This window comes from Polyodon spathula, chromosome 4, assembly GCF_017654505.1.
Source record: "Polyodon spathula isolate WHYD16114869_AA chromosome 4, ASM1765450v1, whole genome shotgun sequence".
NCBI classification, from domain to species: Eukaryota; Metazoa; Chordata; class Actinopteri; order Acipenseriformes; family Polyodontidae; genus Polyodon; species Polyodon spathula.
In genome coordinates, this window is record NC_054537.1 from 51744583 (window position 1) to 51768145 (window position 23563).

A 23563-nucleotide genomic window follows, 5' to 3' on the forward strand; every position below is an offset into this window, starting at 1 on the left:
AGGTCAAGCAATGTTCAAGCAGCACCTTCTATTTAGCCTCTATCTCCCCAAGGGGACACAATCTCTTGGGTAAGAAGGTAGCCCTCATGACTTTGACCTGTTTATAAAATGGGTACCTGGTCATCGCGTAGGGATTGGTACATGGGGTGAATGGGTTTCTTTAAACTTTTGTAATTGCAATTCATGTAAAAGAAACCGAATTATCTTTGTATGTTCTGTCACACATTTGTACCTATATTATCAAGTCCACAATTATCATAAACCTTGTAGACATTCAGTATTTAGGGTGGTGTAGTCTCTAGACCAGTGGTGTTCAATTTCCAAACCTTGGGGGGGTCATAAGCCACTATGATGTGCTTACCGGGGGGGGGTAACAGTAACAGAACATTGCAACCTACACTTGTACCAATCAACTAATACATTTCAGAAATGACTACTGACACTGATACAATGTCTGATCATCATTTAGTAATAAAAATAGTAAGAAAATATATTTTTCCTGATGTTTTCATGACAATATTCAAACAGCATGCAAACAAATAATTATACAAATCCCATTGTAATGCTATTAAAACATTTTAATTTTATTAAAACTAGAAATGTTGACACTTGCTCGCACCATCGTTGTTTTCAGAAAATGACTGTGCAACAAGCATTCAAGTTAACTAATGAAAGCACGTCAGTTATTGATCGCATTATTTATGTTGCAGGAGCATATTATTAAGTGCCTGATTAAAAGTGTAGCCTGTGCCTAAATGTGTATCAACATGTTCTAGCTCTAGTGTGTTTAAATGTAAGTGAAAAGTTTATAACTTAAATACATGCCATGACAGAAAACAGATGGGAAATAAACCTAAGTGCATACAAAGTCATTTAGCTAATGACAATGTGTACAAACCTTTCCAGTTTGGTTTTAGATCTATGCACAGCATGGAGACTGCATTTGTCAGGGTAATCTACTGATGAATGCTGATTCAGGCTTTGTTTCCATTCTTGTCCTGTTGGATCTTAGTGCTGCCTTTGATAACGTCGACCACACTATTTTGCTGAGTAGACTGGAAAAGTGTGACAGGTTCTCTCTTGGTTTAAATCTTGCTTGACCAGGAAGGAGCAACATGTAAAAATTGGCCAATGTTCATCGCCAAAACCACAGTCATATCAGGTGTTCTTCAGGGGTCAGTTCTGGGGCGATTCTGTTTAGCATGTATATGCTTCTAGTGGGTAAGATTTTTGCAAGTGCGGCATTAATTTTCACTGCTATGCTGACAATACTCATATTTATATGTGCACTGCCCTTGATTTGGAGTCAGCTGTATCTTCTTTAACATTCTGCTTGAGTGAGATTAAGAATTAGATGCAGCAGAATTTCCTACAGTTGAACCCTGAGAAGACCAAGGTAATACTGATTGGCTCCTCATATCAGCTTCATAAATACTTCAATAGCTTCAGTCTTTTTAGCCTTCAATCTTTTGCCATTGTGGTTTCTTCACAGTAAACAAACATGGCTTTTCCATGCAGGTTTTTTTTTTTTGTTTAACTCAAGACATTTACACAAGAAAAATGTCTCATGTAAATTGTTTTTTTGGGTTTCCATTCGCTCAGTTTATTTTACTCGAGTAAACCAGGCTTTTCACCCGACGTCATGCAAATGAATGTGAAAGGTGGGTTGATATGTAAATTATCTTGTGCTGTTTTTGAAGAATGATTGTGAAAGGTGGGAGTTGATAAGTAAATTAGCTTGTGCTGTTTTTGAAGAATGAATGTGAAGGGAGGGGGTTGATATATAAATTAGTTATGCGTAAAGTACTTGTGCTGTTTTTGTAGATTACAAGTGAAGTTTTGTGAAAATGTGGTTTCCATGCGCAGAGAACTGGTACACAAGTGAATCTAAGCTACTGTAATAAAGCAAATACCTCATGTCTAGCTGATTAATAATGTGTTTTACTACTCTTGCCCAAATTGTTTTTCAGATGTCATTAGTAGTGAATACTGTTTCAACTAATGTAACTTACAACTGATTAATTAAAAATAAACTTTGAGATATAAAATTAAACTGACCAACAGGTATTGCAGATCACCATGGCTGAAAACCAGCAGAGACGTTTTTTATATATAAAAAACACATCCAGGCAATATAGCATATACTACCCTGGCTTAGAAACACTACCTATACGGATGGCTAACAGCTGCTGAGGAAGCATTCAACATCACGCTTGGGCAAATACGGGTAGTGGGCACTTGAAAGGGAGGTGGCGGATACTGATGAAATAACTGAAGTGTAGCATTAGTTTGTTCCCAAAATTGGCACTGCCTGCTCTGAGACAGATGGAGAAGATTACCAGTTTCAATTGGACGGGAGCGATCTGAGGATTCTCGTGCTGTCAGAGATTCTCTTCTTTCTTTTAAGCTGTGTTGGATTTACTTTTGTGTTAAAAATTAATGATGCAAACAAATAAAACACAGTCAATATGTTCATTTGCAATTTTATTTGGTCAGTTCTGAGAGAGCATCAACAACTTGTTGGATGTTTGTGACAGAGATCGAATAAATCTTGGTCTTAGATCTCCCTCCTAACCTGTGAGGGCACTATGTAAAAGGAACAGAGTACCCTTGACTAAATGACACGACAATTTATTCCTCAGGGTAGGTGGAAGTCAGACATTTAGGAAGGGGGCTGAGCTATGACACCCAAGTTCAGTGACTTGGATTGGAGGAGTGGATGCGCTCGTTAATCTAGGGGGGTCATGAGTTAGTGTATATTAGGGGTGTACTGTTCCTTTGATAAATGGTTAGTGTTTTAACCTACAAGGAGATTTTTGCCGTATTGTTTTGTTAACTGTTGTCTGTTTGTTAAAATAAACTACCGCTAGCACGAGCCGGAGCAAAAGCCAACATAAACCCAGACATCACTTTCACCCCTGCATTTCACAGAGAACTGTAAAAACACCACTAGCACCTATTCACTGTCACTAAGAACTGTGTTTGTGTTTTGTGTTAAGTGTTGGTATGTTAAACTGGACTTTTGGTTGCGGGTCAAACCCGTGGGATTTACAAATACCAAGTGATACACGCCGCTGTATCACTTCATTATTATTTACAGGTTTTCGCCATAAGTCTCTGGACGATGCTAATTATATCAATAAACACTCTTGCACCTGAAAATCATTGTCTGTTTTTTGTATCCGCTCTGCACTGCACGCATCTGTAAGCACTCACCACTTTGCCACAATGTTGTTGCGCTGTTTTGGGCGATCGAGCTGGCTCATGACATCCAGTTCACCAACTATATTTACTAACATGGAGGGCAGACAAAAGTTGTCTTTGGACATAGCTGGGATCAAAAAAAGGACGAGAATTAATTCAGTTACATTTAAACGATGTTGTGACAAGGTACTCATGTCACATGTGTGGATACAGAGAGACATGGGATTTGGAGCTGAAACGCAAAACAGAAAGTAAACAAATGGGTCATGTGACGTTACCAATGCTGGTAACGCACAGAGGACACATACAGAAGACAAACAGACAGCAAGTCTCAGTTGATGTATGTCTGTAAACAATCATTAGATCAAACATAACACTCCAAAAAACACAAAAAACAAACCTGATTCCACATATAAATTACACAAACACTAATTTTCCCATGTGTATGTGAATGCAAGGGCTCAAAAGGTAGGCTTCATAAGTGCTTCAAGCACAACATTAAGTCTCCAGTGAGGGACAATGTCCTTCATAGGAAACCAAAGCCACGAGCTCTCTTCAAAATTTGCCCCGTCAGGAAATGCGCTACTGGGGAGACGAATAAATTTTAATATGACAAGCTGAAATGGCTGCCAAATAGACCTTCAATGTAGAGGGGGATTTTCCCTCATCATATAGGTTCTATATTGCAGTATAACTGCCATGGGAAAGGTTGTGGGGTCAAACCCCTTAGACAGGCACCACATTTGAAAAATGCTCCACTTGTACCCATACTGGGAACGCATGGACCCCTCTCTGGCATTCTTTAGGATGTCAATGATCCTATTAGAAAGCCCCAGATGGCTCAAATGGTGCCGTTCATGGGTCAGACCCAGAGCTGCAGGCTTGATGCGTCGTGGATGAAACAGTGTCCCACACGCCTGATTGAGCAGGCCATGGCATTTCGGCAAGCTCCACAGCTGGCATTCAGGAGTTGTATCAGGATTGAAAATCACAGTCTTCCGGACCAATAAGGGGCTACTAATAGTACCCTGGCTTAGTTCTGCCTGATCTTTTCCTGGCACAGTGGGAGCATGGCGAGTATTGGAAAAGTATACAGAAGCTACCTCAGCCACTGGTGTGCTAAGGCATCTATTATATTTTAAGTCCACTGTAGTGAACCAGTCGCCTGGCCTTATTGACTGCAACAACTAACATTTTGAACTTGCGTCGATTCAGATATGGATTGACCTGTCTGATGTCGAGGAGTGGTCTGAGGCCACCATCCTGCTTGGGCACTAGGAAGTACTTGGAGTAAAAGCCGCCTTCTAAGTGAGGAGGATGAACTGCAAATAGCCTTTTTCTGCAGCGGGGCTGTCACCTCCTGAGACAACCCCAATGTGTCTTGTGGATCCGTAACTAACGTTGTAGTCATGCCCTGAAATGGAGGAGGACCTTGTCTGAATTGTAAAGAATAGACGGTCTGTACAGTATTGAGCACCTAGGTGTCCAAGGTGCATTGATGCCAGTACTCCAGGTGCATACTGGGGGAGGTTGCTTAGGAAGCAGACACACTAGTTCCTTCGTAGACTCCCGCATCTGATGAGAGCGCTGCAGCATGTCATCTACCGCAGGACCAAAAGTGTGTCCTGGAGTAATGGGAGCATGCAGCAATGGTGCCTTGTCAATATGCGCCTGGGACTGCCAGAGCTGACGTCTTGCGGCTAATTAACGCAGCAAGGTTCCTACCCACTGCCTGTCCGTTGAATTTTGATACCCCGAGCAGGTTCTTTATTTATCAGCTGCAGTTCCTCGAGCTGCTGTGGTGTGGGTCTGTGGCTCTGTGAAAGAGACTTAAACAGACAGCTCTGGTAAGCCACCAGGATAGGTGCTGTTGTACTTGCCCAGCTGCGCAGCAAATGCACCAGCTGAGTAAGCCTTCTTGAGAATAATCTCTGAAACCTTGTATTGTTTATTCGGGCAGGTAGCGTCTTTGTTCAAAAGCGCTAGCTTTGGGGCTTGCACCAGTGATGCAATAGCAGCATCTACTGGTGGAAAAGCTTGGACAGCCAAGCTTTTCTGCCTCTTTAAGCTGTACAGCATCCCCACGGAACGTGAAGCAGCAGGTGCTGTAGCAGGGTGACCCCAGGATGAATGCACCTCAAAAAGAAAATACCTGAGAAGCAGGATCATACTCAAAAATGTGTTTCCGTTTGTCATCTACAGTTCATGGGACATTTAAAACACCAGTGGCTTTCTTAATCAGCGGCAAAAGCTCTGCTCACAATGATATATGCGCTATTAATGTTGCGCTGTCTGAGTCATCCTCCTCAGAGGGGAAATCTTTATTGACTACCTCCTCAAGCAGCGATAGACAGCAGATCGTATTGCTGCCATTCTGCTGCACAGAGGGAGCAGGTATAGCAGTGCGGTCATGCAGTAGCTCAGCCAACATGTTGCCCTGTTGGGAGACTGCCTCCCAGTGCTTATCCAGATGCTTAGAGTTCTCTGATTTATGAGACCAGTGGCTCATCCTCCTCCTCTTAGTAGGGGAAACTGGTGAAGGGGAGGGAGAAGGAGAAGGAGAGGATGAGGAAGACCATGAAATCAGTCTCCTATGTGAGGCTCTCCTACTCTCCCTAGACACAGAGCCCTCATGAGAGGATACAGCCCTCTCTTTTTGAGCCGAGGAAGGAGAGGAGCCTTGTCCAAGTGGAAGATTGAAGATTGCTCTACAGAGCTGCATGATACTTGCTTCTCCAATGTACACTTGTGCCGGGCTTACACTGCATGATTTTTGCTGATCGCCGACGAGCTGAGGAGTCCGCGACTAATTTCTTAATTTGGAACAAAATGAGGTTGTCGGGGACAAAATGGTCGATAAGTGTGAAAGGGTCTACGATGCCCTGTTACGGCTTCTGTGATCTCCCGACGCTGTTACGACGTCCTGACAAATTTCTAACATATCAGAACACTTTAGTCCCCGACAAAGCAATTCGTGAACTGTGTGAGGGGCTATGGGCCGATTTCTTGATGAATGCTGCCAGCAGCCAATAGGACAAGCTGGCAACAATAGCGACGAAGAAAGGTTGTGCCCCGCAAGGTGTGGCGCCTCGAAATTGAAGAAAGGATGGTGGAGATGTGGCAGGAACATCTGTGTCTCTTTGACTTAAGTGACATTTCCTATCATGATCACTCATTGAAGGAACAAAGATGGAGGGAAATTGCTTTGGAACTTCAGGTAATTGGTAAGTAAATAATTGTTTACAATGCCAAAGCAGATACTTGTGTGTGCTCTCATGGCAATCAATTTCTACAGTCACTTGTATTCGATATCCCTTCCAAACCCCTAATGTATGCTTGTATTGCTAATTTAATCAAAATACGAGGAGTGGTGCGCGTCTGTGTGTGTGAGAACTAGAGAGAATGTAGATTACGTTGTTGCATATTTAAACCTATGATAAACTTGTAGTAGCTTACTATTATTCTTCAAGTATTCTAGTCTGTTCAAAAGTGCAACACTCCCTCATAGTACAAAATATTTATTTGTCAGTTTATTTAATTTGTATCGGCCTCATACGAGTAACACAATATATTTCATATTACATTTCAGTGTTGCCTCACCTCAAGCTCTCGCTGTAAAATCATCAGTCCGTACTGGCCACGTCTATCAAGCTAATTGCGCATCCAAATGGATCTTCTCTGCATTTTCTTCTTTTTTTTTCTGTGCAAAACAATGCACTGACAACAGCGATCGCCTCCTCGCTTGAGTCCATGATTCTCCCGAATGATGTCAATGATTCTGCAATGAAAATAGGCGCAGTCCGTGACAAGATATCTCCTGTAGTGTGTGTAGCTTGCAATCCCAGATCTACAGTGAGAAATCGTAGCTCAATCGGTAAGTGTGAGTGGCGCTGCGTCTCCCGATTTGCAAAAATCTTGCAGCGTAAGCCTGGCTTTAGAGAAGGAAGCACAAGACTCACAGGAGTTGCAGTTGGCAAGTGCCTCTTTAGCATGCTCCAGACCCAGACAGGCAGTGCATCTGCCATGTCTGTCCTCCATGGTGAGACCCATCTTACATACATCACACGAATGAAACCCCGGCATGATGTAATCGCAGTAGTGTGCAATGCAAACAACTGTCAGCTGTAATTGCTATAACAGTGTTGCATATGTTACTAGTACCCAAGGGAAACAGTTGCACACAGCAATGTTGCTATGCAACCAGCAATGCATCACCAGTGGTAAATGACTCTAACCAGATCCACTGATAGATCAGGTATGGTACTGTCTAGCCTTGGTTACTTTTAAATATCTGCACTGTGACCAACCACTATTACAACACCCAGGGGCAGGGAAGGCATGAAAAACTAGTATTTTCACTGGAGAAAAGTTATTCAGCAAAAGGAAAAAATAAATTAAAAAATTAAGGAAATGGAAAAGAAAAAACTAACAGACTAGCTTAAATGAATTTCATATTTGATCACTGTTTTTAGGGCAGTGTTACACAATACTATAGAAATGTAAAGATTTGTTGTACAAAAGTGCTTTTTTATGAAAATAAATTTCCTATCAGGTCACTGCAACCTGCATTGACAGCATAAGAAATATGTTTGTCAGTAGACATTTTCATCAAATTTTTACCAAGATAAAACCTTTCATTTGTCAGTCAATCAGTACTATTAAAAAGTCACAGAAAATGAATTAAAAATAAAAACTGAAATAGCTTGGTTGGAGAAGTGTCCCTTGTAATAGCAATCCTAAATTAGCTCAGGTGTAAGATTTCCTTCTGCTGGGTAGTGCATTTCAAAGCAAAAAAAACTCAAAAGAACTCTGGGACAAAGTTATTGAAAGGCACAGATCAGGGAATGGGTATAAAAAAATCAAAGACCTTGAATATCCCTTGGAGCATGGTCAAGACGATTATTAAGATGTGAAAGGTGTATGGCACCACCAAGACCGTGCCAAGATCAGGCTGTCCCTCCAAACTGGATGAACGAGCAAGAAGGAGACTGATCAGAGGCTACCAAGAGGCCAATGGCAACTTTGCAAGAGCTACAAACTGTTATGGTTAAGAGTAGTCAAAGTGTGCATGCGACAACAATATCCCAAACACTGCACAAATCTGGCCTGTATTTTACTCAAGAAAGCTCACCTTGAATCCCGTTTGAAGTATGCAAAAAAACACCCAGGAGATTCTGTAGCCATGTGCCAAAAAGTTTTGTGGTCTGACAAAACTAAAATGGAACTTTTTGGCCTAAATGCAAATCGTTATGTTTGGCGCAAAAACGGCTCATCACCAAAAGAACACCATCCCTACTGTGAAGCATGGTGGTGGTGGCAGCATCATGTTACAGGGATGTTTCTCATCGGCAGGGACTGGGTCACTTGTCAGGATAGAAGGGAAAGTGAATGGAGCAAAGTACAGAAAAGTCCTTGAGGAAAACCTGCTGCCCTCTGCAAGAAAGCTGAAACTGGGACAGAAATTCACCTTTCAGTCTGAGCACACAGTCAAAGCTACGTTGGAGTGGCTAAGGAACAAAAAGGTAAATGTCCTTGAGTGGCCCAGTCAGAGCCCTGACCTAAATCCAATCAAAAATTTGTGGCATTACTTGAAGATTGCTGTGCCATTACTTGAAGGAACTTGACAGAGCTTGAACAGTTTTGAAAAGAAGAATGGTCAAATATTGCCAAATCTAGGTGTGCAAAGCTGGTAGAGACCTATCCCAACAGACTCACAGCTGTAATTGCTGCCAAAGGTGCTTCCACCAAGTATTAACTCAGGAGGGTGGAGACTTATCCAATTATGATCTTTCAGTTTTGTATTTTTAATATATAATTTTTTTCTCAGCAAAAACTTTTTTTTCCCCTTAAGTGTGTGGTGTGTAGATAAGTAGAAAAAAAAATCCTAATTTAAATACATGAAACTCTGAGGCACTGACAAAACAAAATGTGAAAAAAGTTCAAGGGGGTGTAGACTTTCTATAGGCACTGTGTGTGTGTGTGTGTGTGTATATATATATATATATATATATATATATATATATATATATATATATATATTAATATATATATATATATATATATATATAATACACACACACACTGAACAAAAATATAAACGCAGCATGTAAAGTGTTGGGCCCATGTTTCATGAGCTGAAAATAAAAGATCCCAGAAATTTTCCATATGCACAAAAAGCTTATTTCTCTCAAATTTTGCGCACATATTTGTTTACATCCCTGTTAGTGAGCATTTCTCCTTTGCAAAAATAATCCATCCACCTGACAGGTGTGGCATATCAAGAAGCTGATTAAACAGCATTATCATTACACAGGTGCACCTTGTGCTGGGGACAATAAAAGGCCACTCTAAAATGTGCAGTTTTGTCACACAACACAATGTCACAGATGTCTTAAGTTTTGAGGGAGCGTGCAATTGGCATGCTGACTGCAGGAACATCCACCAGAGCTGTTGCCAGAGAATTGAATGTTCATTTCTCTACCTTAAGCTGCCTCTAATGTCGTTTTTGAGAATTTGGCAGTACGTCCAACCATCCTGAAAACCACAGACCACGTGTAACCATGCCAGCCCAGGACCTCCATATCCAGCTTCTTCACCTGCGTTATCGTCTGAGACCAGCCACCCGGACAGCTGATGAAACTGTGGGTTTGCACAACCGAAGAATTTCTGCACAAACTGTCATAACCCGTCTCAGGGAAGCTCATCTGTGTGCTTGTCGTCCTCACCAGGGTCTTAACCTGACTGCAGTTTGGTGTCGTAACCGACTTCAGTGGGCAAATGCTCACCTTCAATGGCCACTGGCACGCTGGAGAAGTGTTCTCTTCATGGATGAATCCCGGTTTCAACTGTACCGGGCAGATGGTAGACAGCATGTATGGCGTTGTGTGGGCGAGCGGTTTGCTAATGTTAACGTTGTGAACAAAGTGTCCCATGGTGGCGGTGGGGTTATGGTATGGACAGTCATAAGCTACAGACAACGAACACAGTTGCATTTTATCGATGGCAATTTGAATGTACAGAGGTACCGTGACAAGATTCTGAGGCCCATTAACGTGTCATTCATCTGCCGCCATCATCTCATGTTTCAGCATGATAATGCACGGCCCCATGTCGCAAGGATCTGTACACAATTCCTGGAAGCTGAAAATGTCCCAGTTCTTCCATGGCCTGCATAATCACCAGACATGTCACCCATTGAGCATGTTTGGGATGCTCTGGATCAACGTGTACGACAGCGTGTTCCAGTTCCTGCCAATATCCAGCAACTACGCACAGCCATTGAAGTGTAGTGGGACAACATTCCACAGGCCACAATCAACAGCGTGATCAACTCTATACGAAGGAGATGTGTCGCGCTGTGTGAGGCAAATGGTGCTCACACCAGATACTGACTGGATTTTTGATCCACGCCCCTACCTGTATGAAGGTCTATTATATAAATACTTTGATTTGATATGATTTACACTTCCATTAGTCCGCATACTAGCCTCTATTGCCATATGCTCATAGAAGCAATGAAAATTATATGAAATGGTGAAAAGATGAAGTAAGCAATACTGATTCAGGAATATGGTTTGTTTGTTCTATTAGTGTGTTTACACTTACACCTCTGACCTGAACTGGCCTAGTTGATCAGGTTATACACATAATCAGAGTTAAACACATAATACATAAGGTTGTTCATTTTATTTTGAATGGCACAAACACAACCTAATAAATTACTCTGCTGTTAACTGTTCAGCACACTGATTCTATTGATACACAGATACAATACCAGGACGATTTAAGAATTTTACTGTTTCTGACTGGGACAAAAAATGAAGGCTGAAAACTAGGACAATCCCAGTTTTCCCAGGATGTCTGGTAACCCTGTTCACATCACGGCACTTATGATGATACACTTTGAAAAGTAAAGCCTGTACATTTAAATTGATTAAACTTCCACAAGCTTGCAGCTTTATTTTTCAAATTTGTGTAATTGTTAGTGTTGTGATGCATATAAATTAAACTAGTGGTAAGTGCAGGTCACATGTTACTCTTAAACAAAGGACTGTATTTGCCCCTTGGAAACCTTTAATTTTCTTAGCAACTTTACTGTAATGATTTGTTTAATTCTAGATAGAGGTTCCCACATATTCATGCATATCAAAATACGCCCACAGGTTACGTTTGTAGATATGTGTGGAAAGTAATAAGCTGTCTCAGAGTCAGCTTAAAGTGGCTTGTGTAAAGGGGGTATATATGAAGTCATGTACAGTGTTGTTTCTGTTACATAGAAGTAAGCACAAAATGTGAAAGTTGTCAGTGATCTTTACTTCTTATCATACATTCTCTAAAAGGTTAACTTGACAAATTAGAGAGAAACTCTGTGGAAGTTTGCTACTACAGCCCTGTGACGCTAGTTTTGTTTGGGTGAGAGTAGATGGAGAACTTATTACAACTTATTAAAAGCCTTTCCAGATTGCATAAAATGAATACTGTATACTGCAAGCATAGTACATATAACCATTAAGTCTTTATATTAAATTCAAATCCAGTAATTGACACACATCTGGCAACAAGAAATCCTGTATTTAACTAACAATCCTTAAAAATAGCCAATTTCTTGTAGTTTAATGACTATTTAGTTGAATGAATTAAGGCCATTAACAGTCAGGAATTGGCTATTTAAGTTTTAGTACTCTTAAACAAACTAATTAATGACAGCACCTGGCAGTGTTCAGAACAATTTTTCCTGTCACATAGCACTGATAATGCTGTTGATTGACATTTAATCATTAAATAAATCACCACCTGACCACATTCCATATTTCTCTCATTCATTCTCAATCAACCAATTAATCAATCACCCAACACCATGCGGCTATATAAACGGTGGCCATCTTCTTTACAGGCTGTCCCTTCACCAAGATGGCCATCAGCCACCAACACCTCTCTCTCTCTCTCTCTCTCTCTCTCACACACACACACACACACACACGCACACATATGTGCTCTCCCAAGTGTTGAGTCTCTGCTCTGTCACAATGTATAATTATCTCAATGCAACCCAAATGTGGCAGGTAGGGATTTAATTGTATCATAGGTTGTCTGGTGGATAATTTTAATTCATTTATTTTTTATATTTCCTGTCAAATTTCCTCCTAGGAATTTTACTTTAAGATTCATGCCTATTCCCATCAATGACGCTTCCCAGGCACTGAAAGCCAATCCGGAAAAAACTGAAGATGCATTACAGAAGGTGAGACCCTCTATACTATAGCTATCTGAGGAGATCTGTGGCAGGACCAGTACAAGCTAACTCTTCTTATCAGAGTTGGGTTTTTTGGTCACATTTTCATTTTTGTCTACAGTGTATCTTGTGCACTGTTGTTCCATATACATTACTTTGAATGTAGGTCACTGTGAGTTACATTTTCATAATACAGGTAATTGGTTGAATTATAGAGGCTATTACTTTAGAACCACTTGTCTGGTTTTGAAATGCTAGTCATAATAGTGACACTTGCCTTTTTAAATTAAAAAGCTTAATAAATGCTTTTACAACATGGAAATCATTTTTTGGTATTCTGTTTCAATTTTTTTTAAGGATCTTTTGAAGCCTTATTTTATTGCTGGTTACTGTTATTTGAAACTCTTTTTCTTTCAGATTGAGAACTATCTTCTCCGCAATCATGAGACTAGGAAGTACTTGCAGGAGCAGGCTTACAGGTTACAGCAGGGCATCGTCACCACGACTACACAGCAAGTGAGCGTTTCCCAAGCAACTTCTATTCACATAATAGCGGTTTAGCAAGGTGTCCTTGCAAAATGCGAGACGTCATAAATTCACACATCTTTATAGTGCATACATTAATACATTGAGCACACAGTGGTTTTGATAGTCACAGTCCGGCAATGAAATGAAACTCAGAACGTTACGTTTTAGGGATCGACATTCTAAGGCCACCAGCATGGGTGTCTTGTAAATTTATTGCATAAAATGGGCACTATTTGTCCTGGAAAAGGGTAAGTAACTATTTTTTTTTGTAAAGCAGTTTGAAAAGCTAAAAATATAACTGTTTGTTTACATGTTTTATACATAATTAAGTAAAGTTGACATTTGAAATCACTGTTTCCCTAAGTACAATAATCGAGCTCTGCACCTTTATTTTTTATTCCTGTCTGCATCTCTTCAACACTAGTTGAACTTCTCCCATAGTCTCCCAGACAGTCAGTGAGGCATAATTCATAATTATCAAGTTGAACTAAACTATTCGCTGCATTAAAATACACGCGGATGTCTGCAATTACTGTAATTTATTTAACTTTATATACCATATTCTTGAAAATATGAACCTAGGTATTTTTTTTGTTGTTGTTATTTTTCATCAACCCGTCCCAATCCCTTCGTCGTTAAGATTCAATGCCCGTTAAGATTCAATGCCGCCAATCTCTTGCTTCTCTCTCTCTCTCTCTCTCTCTCTCTCTCTCTCTCTCTCTCTCTCTCTCTCTCTCTCTATCTATATATATATATATATATATATATATATATATATATATATATATATATATATATATATATATATATATATATATATGACACACATACAGTGGCTCTCAAAAGTATTCACTCCCCTTGAACTTTTCCACATTTTATTGTGTTACAACATGGAATCAAAATGGATTTAATTAGAAGTTTTTGCCACTGATCAACACAAAAAAAGTCCATAATGCCAAAGTGAAAAATACAAATTGTACTAAATTCTACAAATTGTTCTAAATTAATTATACATATAAAACAGAAAATAATTGATTGCATAAGTATTCACCCCTTTGCTATGACACACCTAGATAAGCTCTGGTGCAACCAATTGTCTTTAGAAGTCACATAATTAGTTGAATGGAGTCCACCTGTGTGCAATTAAGGTGATTCACATGATTTCTGGTTAAATACACTTGTCTCTGGGAGGTCCCACAGTTGGTTAGTACATTTCCTAACAAAAACTACATCATGAAGACAAAGGAACATTCAATGCAAATCCGGAATAAGGTTCTTCAAAAGCACCAATCAGCAGTAGAATATAAGAACATTTCCAAGGAAATGGAGAGAATATGGCACAACTGTGAATCTGTCTAGAACAGGCCGTCTTCAGCAACTGAGTATCCGGGCGAGAAGGGCACTAGTTAGGGAGGCCACCAAGAGACCTATTGCAACTCTAAATGAGTTACAGTCATCCATGGCTGAGCTGGGAGACGCTGTGCATACGGCAGCAATAGGCCGGGTGCTTCACAAAACTGGCCTTTATGGGATAGTGGCAAAAAGAAAACCATTGTTGAAAAAAATTAAATCTCGGCTAGAGTTTGCCAGAAGGCATGTGGGAGACTCTGAGACCAAGTGGAAGAAGATTATATGGTCTGAGAGCTTTTTGGCCTCAACGCTAAGCACTATGTTTGGCGCAAGCCTAACACCACACTTCATCCCGAGAACACCATCCCTACCGTGAAGCATGGTGGTGGCAGCATCATGCTATGGGGATGCTTCTCTGTGTCAGGGCCTGGAAAGCTTGTGAAGATAGAAGACAAAATAGATGCAGCAAAGTACAGAGAAATTCTGGAGGAAAACCTACTGAAGTCTGCAAGAGACCTGGGACTGATGAGAAGATTTATCTTTCAGCAGGACAATGACCTCAAACATACCGCCAAAGCCACACTGGAGTGGCTTAAAAACAAAAAAAAAGGTCAATGTCCTGGAGTGGCCTAGTCAAAGCCCAGACCTCAATCCAATTGAGAATATGTGGAAAGAGTTGAAAATTGCTGTTCACCAAAGGTCCCCATCCAACTTGACGAAGCTTGAGCAATTTTGCAAAGAAGAATGGGCAAAAATTGCAGTGTCCAGATGTGCAAAGCTGGTAGAGACTTATCCAAATAGTCTCATGGCTGTAATTGCTGCCAAAGGTGCGTCTTCCAAATATTGACTGAAAGGGGTGAATACTTATGCAAAAATTTAAGTATTAATAACGTAATGTACCTAAACTGCGGTAAACCGAAAAACCGGTATACCGACCCATTCCTAGCTGGTACATCAAGAGTTATTTCCGGAATGCCAACCCCCTGAGTATCTCAACTTTATTTGTCTTTACTGTAATGCAGAGTCTCCTCCTAGTCTCGACTCACACATATACACACACGTGAGTTTTGCCGTAAAAATTAATGAAAGGTATCAGTACTTGTATTACTTAGTTTAACTTTAGTACTAATGAATATAAAAGAAAAAAAAAAACTTGGACAATACAAAAATAACACTTGCTGCCACTGGTTTAATACCTGTCCAATATTTAATTAATAAACTTTGTACTAAACCAAACAACAGCTAGTTCCCTCTGTCATGTCCTACTAAATCTACACTATAAAAACACTAATAGCAAAAACAAAATGTAGTAATCCTTTTCCCAAATAGGAGGATTGTAATACAGTGCACTCCGTTTACAAGAATTAATCACATATAGTGATGAAAACCACTGGGTCAAAATCATTGCTAAAATAATCTGTTTGTAAGAATCAAGCAATCCGCTTATAAAAATAATTTTGGGGCAAACTGACTGCATGACTACATGTACCCTATTGGAAGACACACCTGGGCCAAAGATTTATTCAGTGATGATAAAGATAAACCCCTTTGTCCAGTATTTAGTTTACAACTCTTTTTAAAAGCATTTTTTGTTAGTGGGGGAGTTTGTGACAAGAAAACAAGCAGACACAGCAAATGGCTTAGGATCCCCTCCCCCTTCTCTGTATATTCCATTTCTGTTAATTTCATAAACAATGATATTGGGGCTCCTGAGTGGCCAATTGCAGGTTCGAATCCAGGCTGTGTCATTGCCGACTGTGACCGTGAGTTCCCAGGGGGCGCCGCACAATTGGCTGAACATTGCCCGGGTAGGTAGGGCGACAGGGCGATCCACGGTTCATTGTGGACTAACGACTCCTTTGACTGATAGGGCACCTGCAGGTCTGCTGTGGAGCCATTCGGATCTGTGTTGTCGTCTGGCACTATAGATCTGGTGGCTTTGCTGTGGATCTACAGTGCAAAAAAAGGCAGGGACAATTTTCAGAGGACGCTTGTGTCAGTCACCATTCCCTGAGTCGTCGGGGGGCTGCAGCGGTGAACCGGGATTAATAAAATACAATTGTCAGTTCTAAATTGGGGAGAAAACTGAGGTAAAATCGCGGGCAACGACTACATTTTTTTTTTTTAATATAATAACAGAATGATATTATGGCCCGAACTGACACTACACAATACAACTGTTGTTTAATTTGAATTTTTTCACATTATGTGTGATTATGCACACATGCAGTGTGGATCGTGCAGTGATGCAGGAAACACTGAATTGTTTGTAATCAGGCAGTGAGTGTGCCACTGCATTGTGCAGGTATGTTTTTTTTGTTTTCATTAAGTGAAAATTGTTTAAATAAAGTGAATGCACATTCATTGAATACATACTGAGTACAGCAGTGTTATTGTGTGATATGCATGTAGAGGGAGGGAGATTGCGGAGCTTTGCATCTCCACTTAGTGAAACACGTGAGATTTACATCACAATTGAAGATAAGCAACCCACAGATGCTTAAATGCAGTGGTAGTCCTGACAGTAAAATACTGTACTGTAATGCCATTTTAATTCAAAGGCCATTACACGTAACACTGCACGTCAGTTAAACTAGGCACCCTCACGAGACGATCACTTCTGAAATATACTGTAGTAAAGTAGGATTCTGCAGCCTAGAGTATATATAATTGTGATCATATAACAAGCTGAATACCCACGAGGACTTGTTTTGATGTAATGTCCTCAGTAATTGAGTTCCATTGACATTTGTATACTGTATTTAAACTGCTAATACGCAGAGGCGCTTTTTCTAATTGTAATGTGATGTGGCCGAGGGCAGTGTAAATGATCAGACTGGAGTCTTGATGTACAGTTTAAAACCGGTGTTGGTTTTATTTTTCTTACAGTGCGGTGGGAAAGCAACCGCTAATAAAAACAAACAAAATAAACCTAGCTCTCAGTTAGACATGGAGCACTAACTAAACAATACTTCCTGTGGTCATCTGACCATTGTCCTTGATTCGTTAAGGAAACAACTATGGGTTTTCCTGAGGTATGCATACATGCAGGAACTCATGACATGTAGTGGTCACACTGCAGGGAGCAGAGCTTTCCTTCTCAAGCTAACACACTGATTCTGCAGCACTTCACCACAGCAATCATATCGGTCCGCTCGTAAGAATCAAATCATCGGGATGGATGTGATTCTTCTAAACAGAGTACACTGTGTAAGTGTGAATATGTTCACAAACTGCTGTACCACAATGCAATCTGGCATTTACTGTTTCAATTTTTTTTTTCTTTTTTTTTTTTTTTTTTTTTTTTTTAAGGATCCTTTTTATTGAAAACATCTCTAAAATAAACTCCTTTAACTTTTTTCCAGTTGCATTGCCTGTTGTTTATAGGGAGTGTTTGGCTGGAAATACTGAGGACTGCTCCAGTAAAACCATACACTCTTCATGTAATGCTCCCCTGCAAAACCACTAAGCATAGCAGGAGTTTGCCTGGAGCATTGTGAATGGAGGGGCGTGTAGTTTCATAACTCAGACCTATATGCACATGTACAGCATGTGCAGTAGAAAATTAAGCTCAAATTGCCTCATTAATTGTGGGGACCAAATACACCTGAGTAAATGTGCCTTTTTTGAGTATTTATTACTGAATGTTAGTGCAAGAGAAATTATGTACATTATAGTAAAATAAAGAAAATTACATTCACAAAGTGTCTTTCACATGTGCAAATCATAAAACAATGGCAAGCTAGTCTGTGTTTAAACCAAGCCCCCACCCCGTGTTTTATTTGTATTTATTGTTTTGCCTCGTTCTTGTTGATAGGTTACTAAAACCGTACAGGTAAAACATGACACTTTTTTTCCTGTTATGCTGCTCTTAGATGGTCAACAGGATGTGTGTCAAAGTTCAAGACCACCTTAACTCTTTGAGAAACTCGGAAACTGATTCTGTGATGGAAGATGTTAAAATGGCGGAAAACTACATGAGGGATGCTAAAAACTCAAAAACGGTTATTAATAATCCATTATTATTATTATTATTATTATTATTATTATTATTATTATTATTATTATTATTATTATTATTATTATTATTATTATTATTATTATTATTATTATTATTATTATTATTATTATTATTATTATTAGTAGTAGTAGTAGTAGTAGTAGTAGTAAAAAATAGCCCAACTTGCAACATTTTTATAACCAGTGTTATAAAAAGTGAAGTGTTTGCTTCTGTGTTAAAGGAAAGATAACTACAGATTTAAAATATGATTTCTTATTAAATAACATGTTTTCAGTAAACCACAAGGGGACTTTAAGCCATGACAGAGCTTTTGAAACAGTTGACTTTGGACCTGTTGATAGATTTTTTTTTTAATTATAGGTTGCCTCTTCTTTAGACAAAAATCAAAGGAACTTGACATAATAATTTAATTTAAAGAGGAAAAATCAAAGGAACTTGACATAATAATTTAATTTAAAGAGGAATGGTAACAGTGCTGTTTCTCATTTGTTTGTTGAGGTGTCAGTTCTACAAGTCTAACTGATTCCCTTTTCCATGCAGATGTTCCCAAACCTGTACCACCTGGGTGGGGCTTCCTGGACAGGTGTGGATGGCTCTGCCTCCAATCCCATTCATGAGAAACTGGAGTCCATGGCTGGGGAGGTCACATTGGTTGTAGATGAACAATTAAAGGTAAATACACAAGGCATGACAATGACTGTTTTCAAATAAATAATTTCAGTTGGGAGTAGAAATGTAGTTTCAGTGTACTAACATAATATATCCATAGAAAATGTATCTTCCTTGATTATGTTTTTTATACACATTTCCATTAAATATGGACTATAACTCATTATACATGGCTGTAACACTTATCAGTATGTGTTACCTATATTTTCTTCACTTATTTAAATATAGCCCTATGAAATCTGCTATTGTATCATCTGTGTAAAGAGAGACATACATAGTATCATGGTGCTTTATGGCAATTTTATATTTATTTATTTATTTATTTATTTATTTATTTAATTTTTTGTCATGTACTGCATCAGAAGGCACTCAAACTGCAGATTTCCATCTCTAAATTGTTTGAGAAAATATGGATAATATACACCTGACTTTTGCAATAATTGTGATTTTCATATGACAGTGCAAAGGTTGTTTGGGCACGATTTGTGGAGCTCAAAGTCGGTGCAAACTTTTTTTGCACTGGAATGTGATTTTGGAGCCATGTTTTGCGTCGTCTTTTAGGGCTAGCACCAGTGGTCACCATATCTTTTTAAGGCGTGTCATTAACATTTTGTTGTGAAGTGATTTTGATGAGGCGCTGGATGCTGCGTTTGCATTTTGAAAGCGACATCTCAGGCAGGCTTATTCGGAGCGCAATCATCTGCACCTGGGGGAGAGGGAAGTGAAACGTAGAGAAACAAGAGGAGAGGAATGTAAAGACAAACGTAAGTATATATACATATCTATATTTCTGTTTTATAAATCGAATATTTATTTATTTTGTGTTTATTTGTTTTTAGAGAGAATGGAATATGTATCAGCATTGCAACACTCAGTACTGTGTGTTTCTTCTGGTCTGACATTCCCACTACAGCCGTCTTTGTCACACGTGGTCTCATTGTGGGATTACTAGCGCCTGCTAGACGCAGACCAGAGCAGGAACCACAGTTTTTTGTGAAAAAAATAAAAATAAAAAAATAAATAAAATGGGATGGAAGGAGGATAAAGAAGTGAAGGACAGAGATGAGGAGTGTCACCTAATGGCCAGACATCCACAGCGATATAAGAAGCCATCGCCGGGGTGCCTCCTCTGCGACCAGGACCATCTGTTCGCCAACTGTCCCTTCCACCACTATGAGGAGGAGGAGGAGGAACCGGCCCAAGAGAGGAAGGTGGGGAGAAGGGGGAGAAGAAAGCTGCAACAGCAAGAGGAGGTCGGGGACGACGGCTTGAAGGCTTTTTTCCAGTGCCTCGAGGCGGAGTTGTGCCTTGGCTGTGGGGTATATGGGCACACGTTGGCGCTATGCCCCAGCAATATGCAGAGGGGGAACTAGTGCCCCAGTGGGAGGAGCCCGTGTGTCCAGCGCCCAGACCGGGACCGTGATTGTCCAGCGCCCAGACGGGGGGACCGCGGGAATCCAAAGCCCGACGGACAGCTGCTTCCACCTCCACAAGCAGAGGAAAAATGCTTGCTGTTTCCACCACCACCAGCAGGGGAAGAATGCCTGCTGGTTTCACCCAGAGAGCGGGAGGGAGAGCCGCACCAGTCCCCTGCAAGTGAGGGAGAGCTGCACCAGTCCCCTGCAAGTGAGGGAGAGCCGCACCAGTCCCCTGTAAGTGAGGGATAGCAGCACCAGTCCCCTGAAACAAGGGTAGACTACACGCCGCTTCCACCTCCATCGCCAGAAGACTACACGCCGCTCCCACCTCTGTCGCCAGGAGGCTACATGCTACCCCTGCCTCCGCCACCGCCAGGGGCGGAGCAACAGGAGCTGCCTCTGCCTCCGCCACCTCCACTGCCAGGAGCAGAGCAGCAGGAGCTGCCTCTGACTCCGCCACCTCCATCGGCAGGAGCAGAGCAGCAGGAGCTGCCTCGGCCTCTGTCACCTTCACTGGCAGGAGCAGAGCAGCAGGAGCTGCCTCTGCCTCCGCCACCTCCACCGGCAGGAGCAGAGCAGCAGGAGCTGTCTCTGCCTCTGCCACCTCCACCAGCAGAGGGTGAATGCCTGCTGGGTCCCTGTCCACCAGCAGAGGGTGAATGCCTGCTGGTATCACTTCCCCCACCAGCAGAGGATGAATGCCTGCTGGTATCACTTCCCCCGCGCCAGCAGAAGATGAATGCCTGCTGGTATCACTTCCCCCACCATCACGAAGAGAGGAGCTGGAGCTGCCTCTGCCTCCATCACCATCAGAGGGAGAGGAGCAGGAGCTGCCTCTCCCTGCACCAGAATGACCAGGAATAGATGCAGGCGGTCCTCAGCAGCCCTTGCCTAGGCTGCTGAGGGAAGCACGGGGAAGAACTGCCAACACCCGCACCCCAGCTTGTCTTGACTCTCTGCCTTGCTTTACCCAAGGATGCCTGTCTCTCTTTGCCCAAGGATGCCTGCCTTGCTTCACCCAAGGATGCCTGCCTGGCATCACCTGGGGTTGCCTGTTGCTCCGCATCGCCTGGGGTTGCCTGTTGCTCCACATTACCTGGGGTTGCCTGTTGCTCCGCATCACCTGGGGTTGCCAGCCGCTCCGCATCGCCTGGGGTTGCTGACAGCCGCACCATTGACAGCATTTCTGCTGCCAGTGGTACAGTGGGAGGAGAGATTCACCCCACTGTCAGCACGTCTGCTGACAGCATGGCCAGTAGCAGCCTGGCTACTGGCAACATTGCCACCCATCAACCCGTTAAAGTCCCTGTTCTTGGCCCAGGACTTTGAGCGAGACTTTGGGGATTTTAAGAGGTGAGGTGGCCATTGAAGCCATGTGTGCATTTCACAAGGTGGGGGGGGGGGGGGGGGGGGGGGGGGGGGGGGGGGGGGGGGGGGGGGGGGGGGGGGGCAAAGTGCCTGCCCCTGTGTGTATTTTCTGTTATATGTTGTGTGTTAATGTTGGTATATAGTCATTGGTACACGGGATATAAACGGTCCTGTTCAACATGAGTGTTTAAAATGTATATTTGTATTTTGTCACAAGGATTGCACAGCACTTAACGTGCAAGTAAAACATAATAGGTGAGCAAGGGGAACTGCACTTTATTAATTCACGTGCAGTTGTACTGCGACTCCTATTGAATGATTGATTCGCAATCGAGTCTCAGTACAGCTGCATAAAAGCTGCATGTTTTCAACCACTCGGGTTTGTGTGTTCGGCAATTGGAGAACAGGATTGGAGACAGAGGTAGTTGTAATAGTATCAATTAAAATAGAAGCTCACCATGTTTTGTTTAGTGTTAGTCCGTTTTGTTTGTCTCTTTGTTTTGGCTGCCAGTGCCGTATTCTGTTTTTGTCCTGTTTTATTTTATAATAATAAACTGTGCAGCAGCGCGTCCATTTATCATTTCCTCTCTCAGTACTGTGTGTTTCTACTGGTCTGACGTCCCCACTACAGCCGTCTTTGTCACACACCCACCACAAGCACTACTATGCGACCCAGGACTGGTGACCATGTTAGTGTTATTGTGGGGGGGATATTGTGTTTATTATTTGGGATTGTAACCTGTTGTTATTTAAGCCGGGGTCTTATTATTTGGTCACCAGACCTGGATATAAATTTAAAAAAAAACCTTTCCAACTGGATTCCAACTCTCCTTGTTTGTTTCATAATGCACTGCACCCCTCCTGCACCTGTACCCACTTAACCATTTTGCCACAGTGCACAACAATTCATCCCTGACAATAATAATAATATTAATGTGAACTTACAGTGGCTCTCAAAAGTATCCCCCCCCCCCCCCCCCCCCCCCCCTTGGACTTTTCCACATTTTATTGTGTTACAACATGGAATCAAAATGTATGTAATTAGGAATTTTTGCCACTGATCAACACAAAAAAGTCCATAATGTCAAAGTGAAAAATAAAATCTACAAATTGTTCTAAATTAATTACAAATACAAAACAGAAAATAATTGATTGCATAAGTATTCACCCCCCTCTACCTTATTTGGTAGAGGCACCTTTGGCAGCAATTACAGCCATGAGTCTATTTGGATAAGTCTCTACCAGCTGGACACTGCAATTTTTGCCCATTCTTCTATGCAAAATTGCTCAAGCTCTGTCAAGTTGGATGGGGACCTTTGGTGAACAGCAATTTTCAACTCTTTCCACATATTCTCAATTGGATTGTGGTCCAGGCTTTGACTTGGCCACTACAGGACATTGAATTATTTTCTGTTTTATATTTGTAATTAATTTAGAACAATTTGTAGATTTTATTTTTCACTTTGACATTATGTACTTTTTTTGTGTTGATCATTGGGAAAAACTCCTAATTAAATCAATTTTGATTCCATGTGTAACCCAATATAATGTGGAAAAGTCCAAGGGGGGGGGGGGTGGAATACTTTTGAGAGCCACTGTACAGTTGTCAAGTACTGCAGAAATTGGTTGTGCCTTCATTTGTTAAGAGCCACTTACACAATTTGCATTCCTTTGTGTTTGGATCATTTCGGCATTTCACAAATAAATATCAAACAGGGTTTTCAGGCCATTTCTTTAGCAGCTGTAATTTAATTTCTTTTCGATGCTTCGCTG

At 41.2% G+C, this 23563-nt stretch overlaps 1 protein-coding gene across 3 annotated transcripts in view; it reads left to right on the plus strand.

Annotated features, from left to right (window-relative positions):
• LOC121314619 (F-actin-uncapping protein LRRC16A-like) overlaps positions 1-23563 on the plus strand; it is a 255535-nt gene that overhangs the window by 168518 nt on the left and 63454 nt on the right. For all 3 annotated transcript variants that reach the window (XM_041248065.1, XM_041248066.1, XM_041248067.1), the window contains exons 23-26: positions 12352-12445; positions 12854-12952; positions 18190-18318; positions 18876-19007. In XM_041248065.1, the coding sequence (XP_041103999.1) occupies positions 12352-12445; positions 12854-12952; positions 18190-18318; positions 18876-19007 (454 nt within the window). The remainder of the gene's footprint in view (positions 1-12351; positions 12446-12853; positions 12953-18189; positions 18319-18875; positions 19008-23563) is intronic.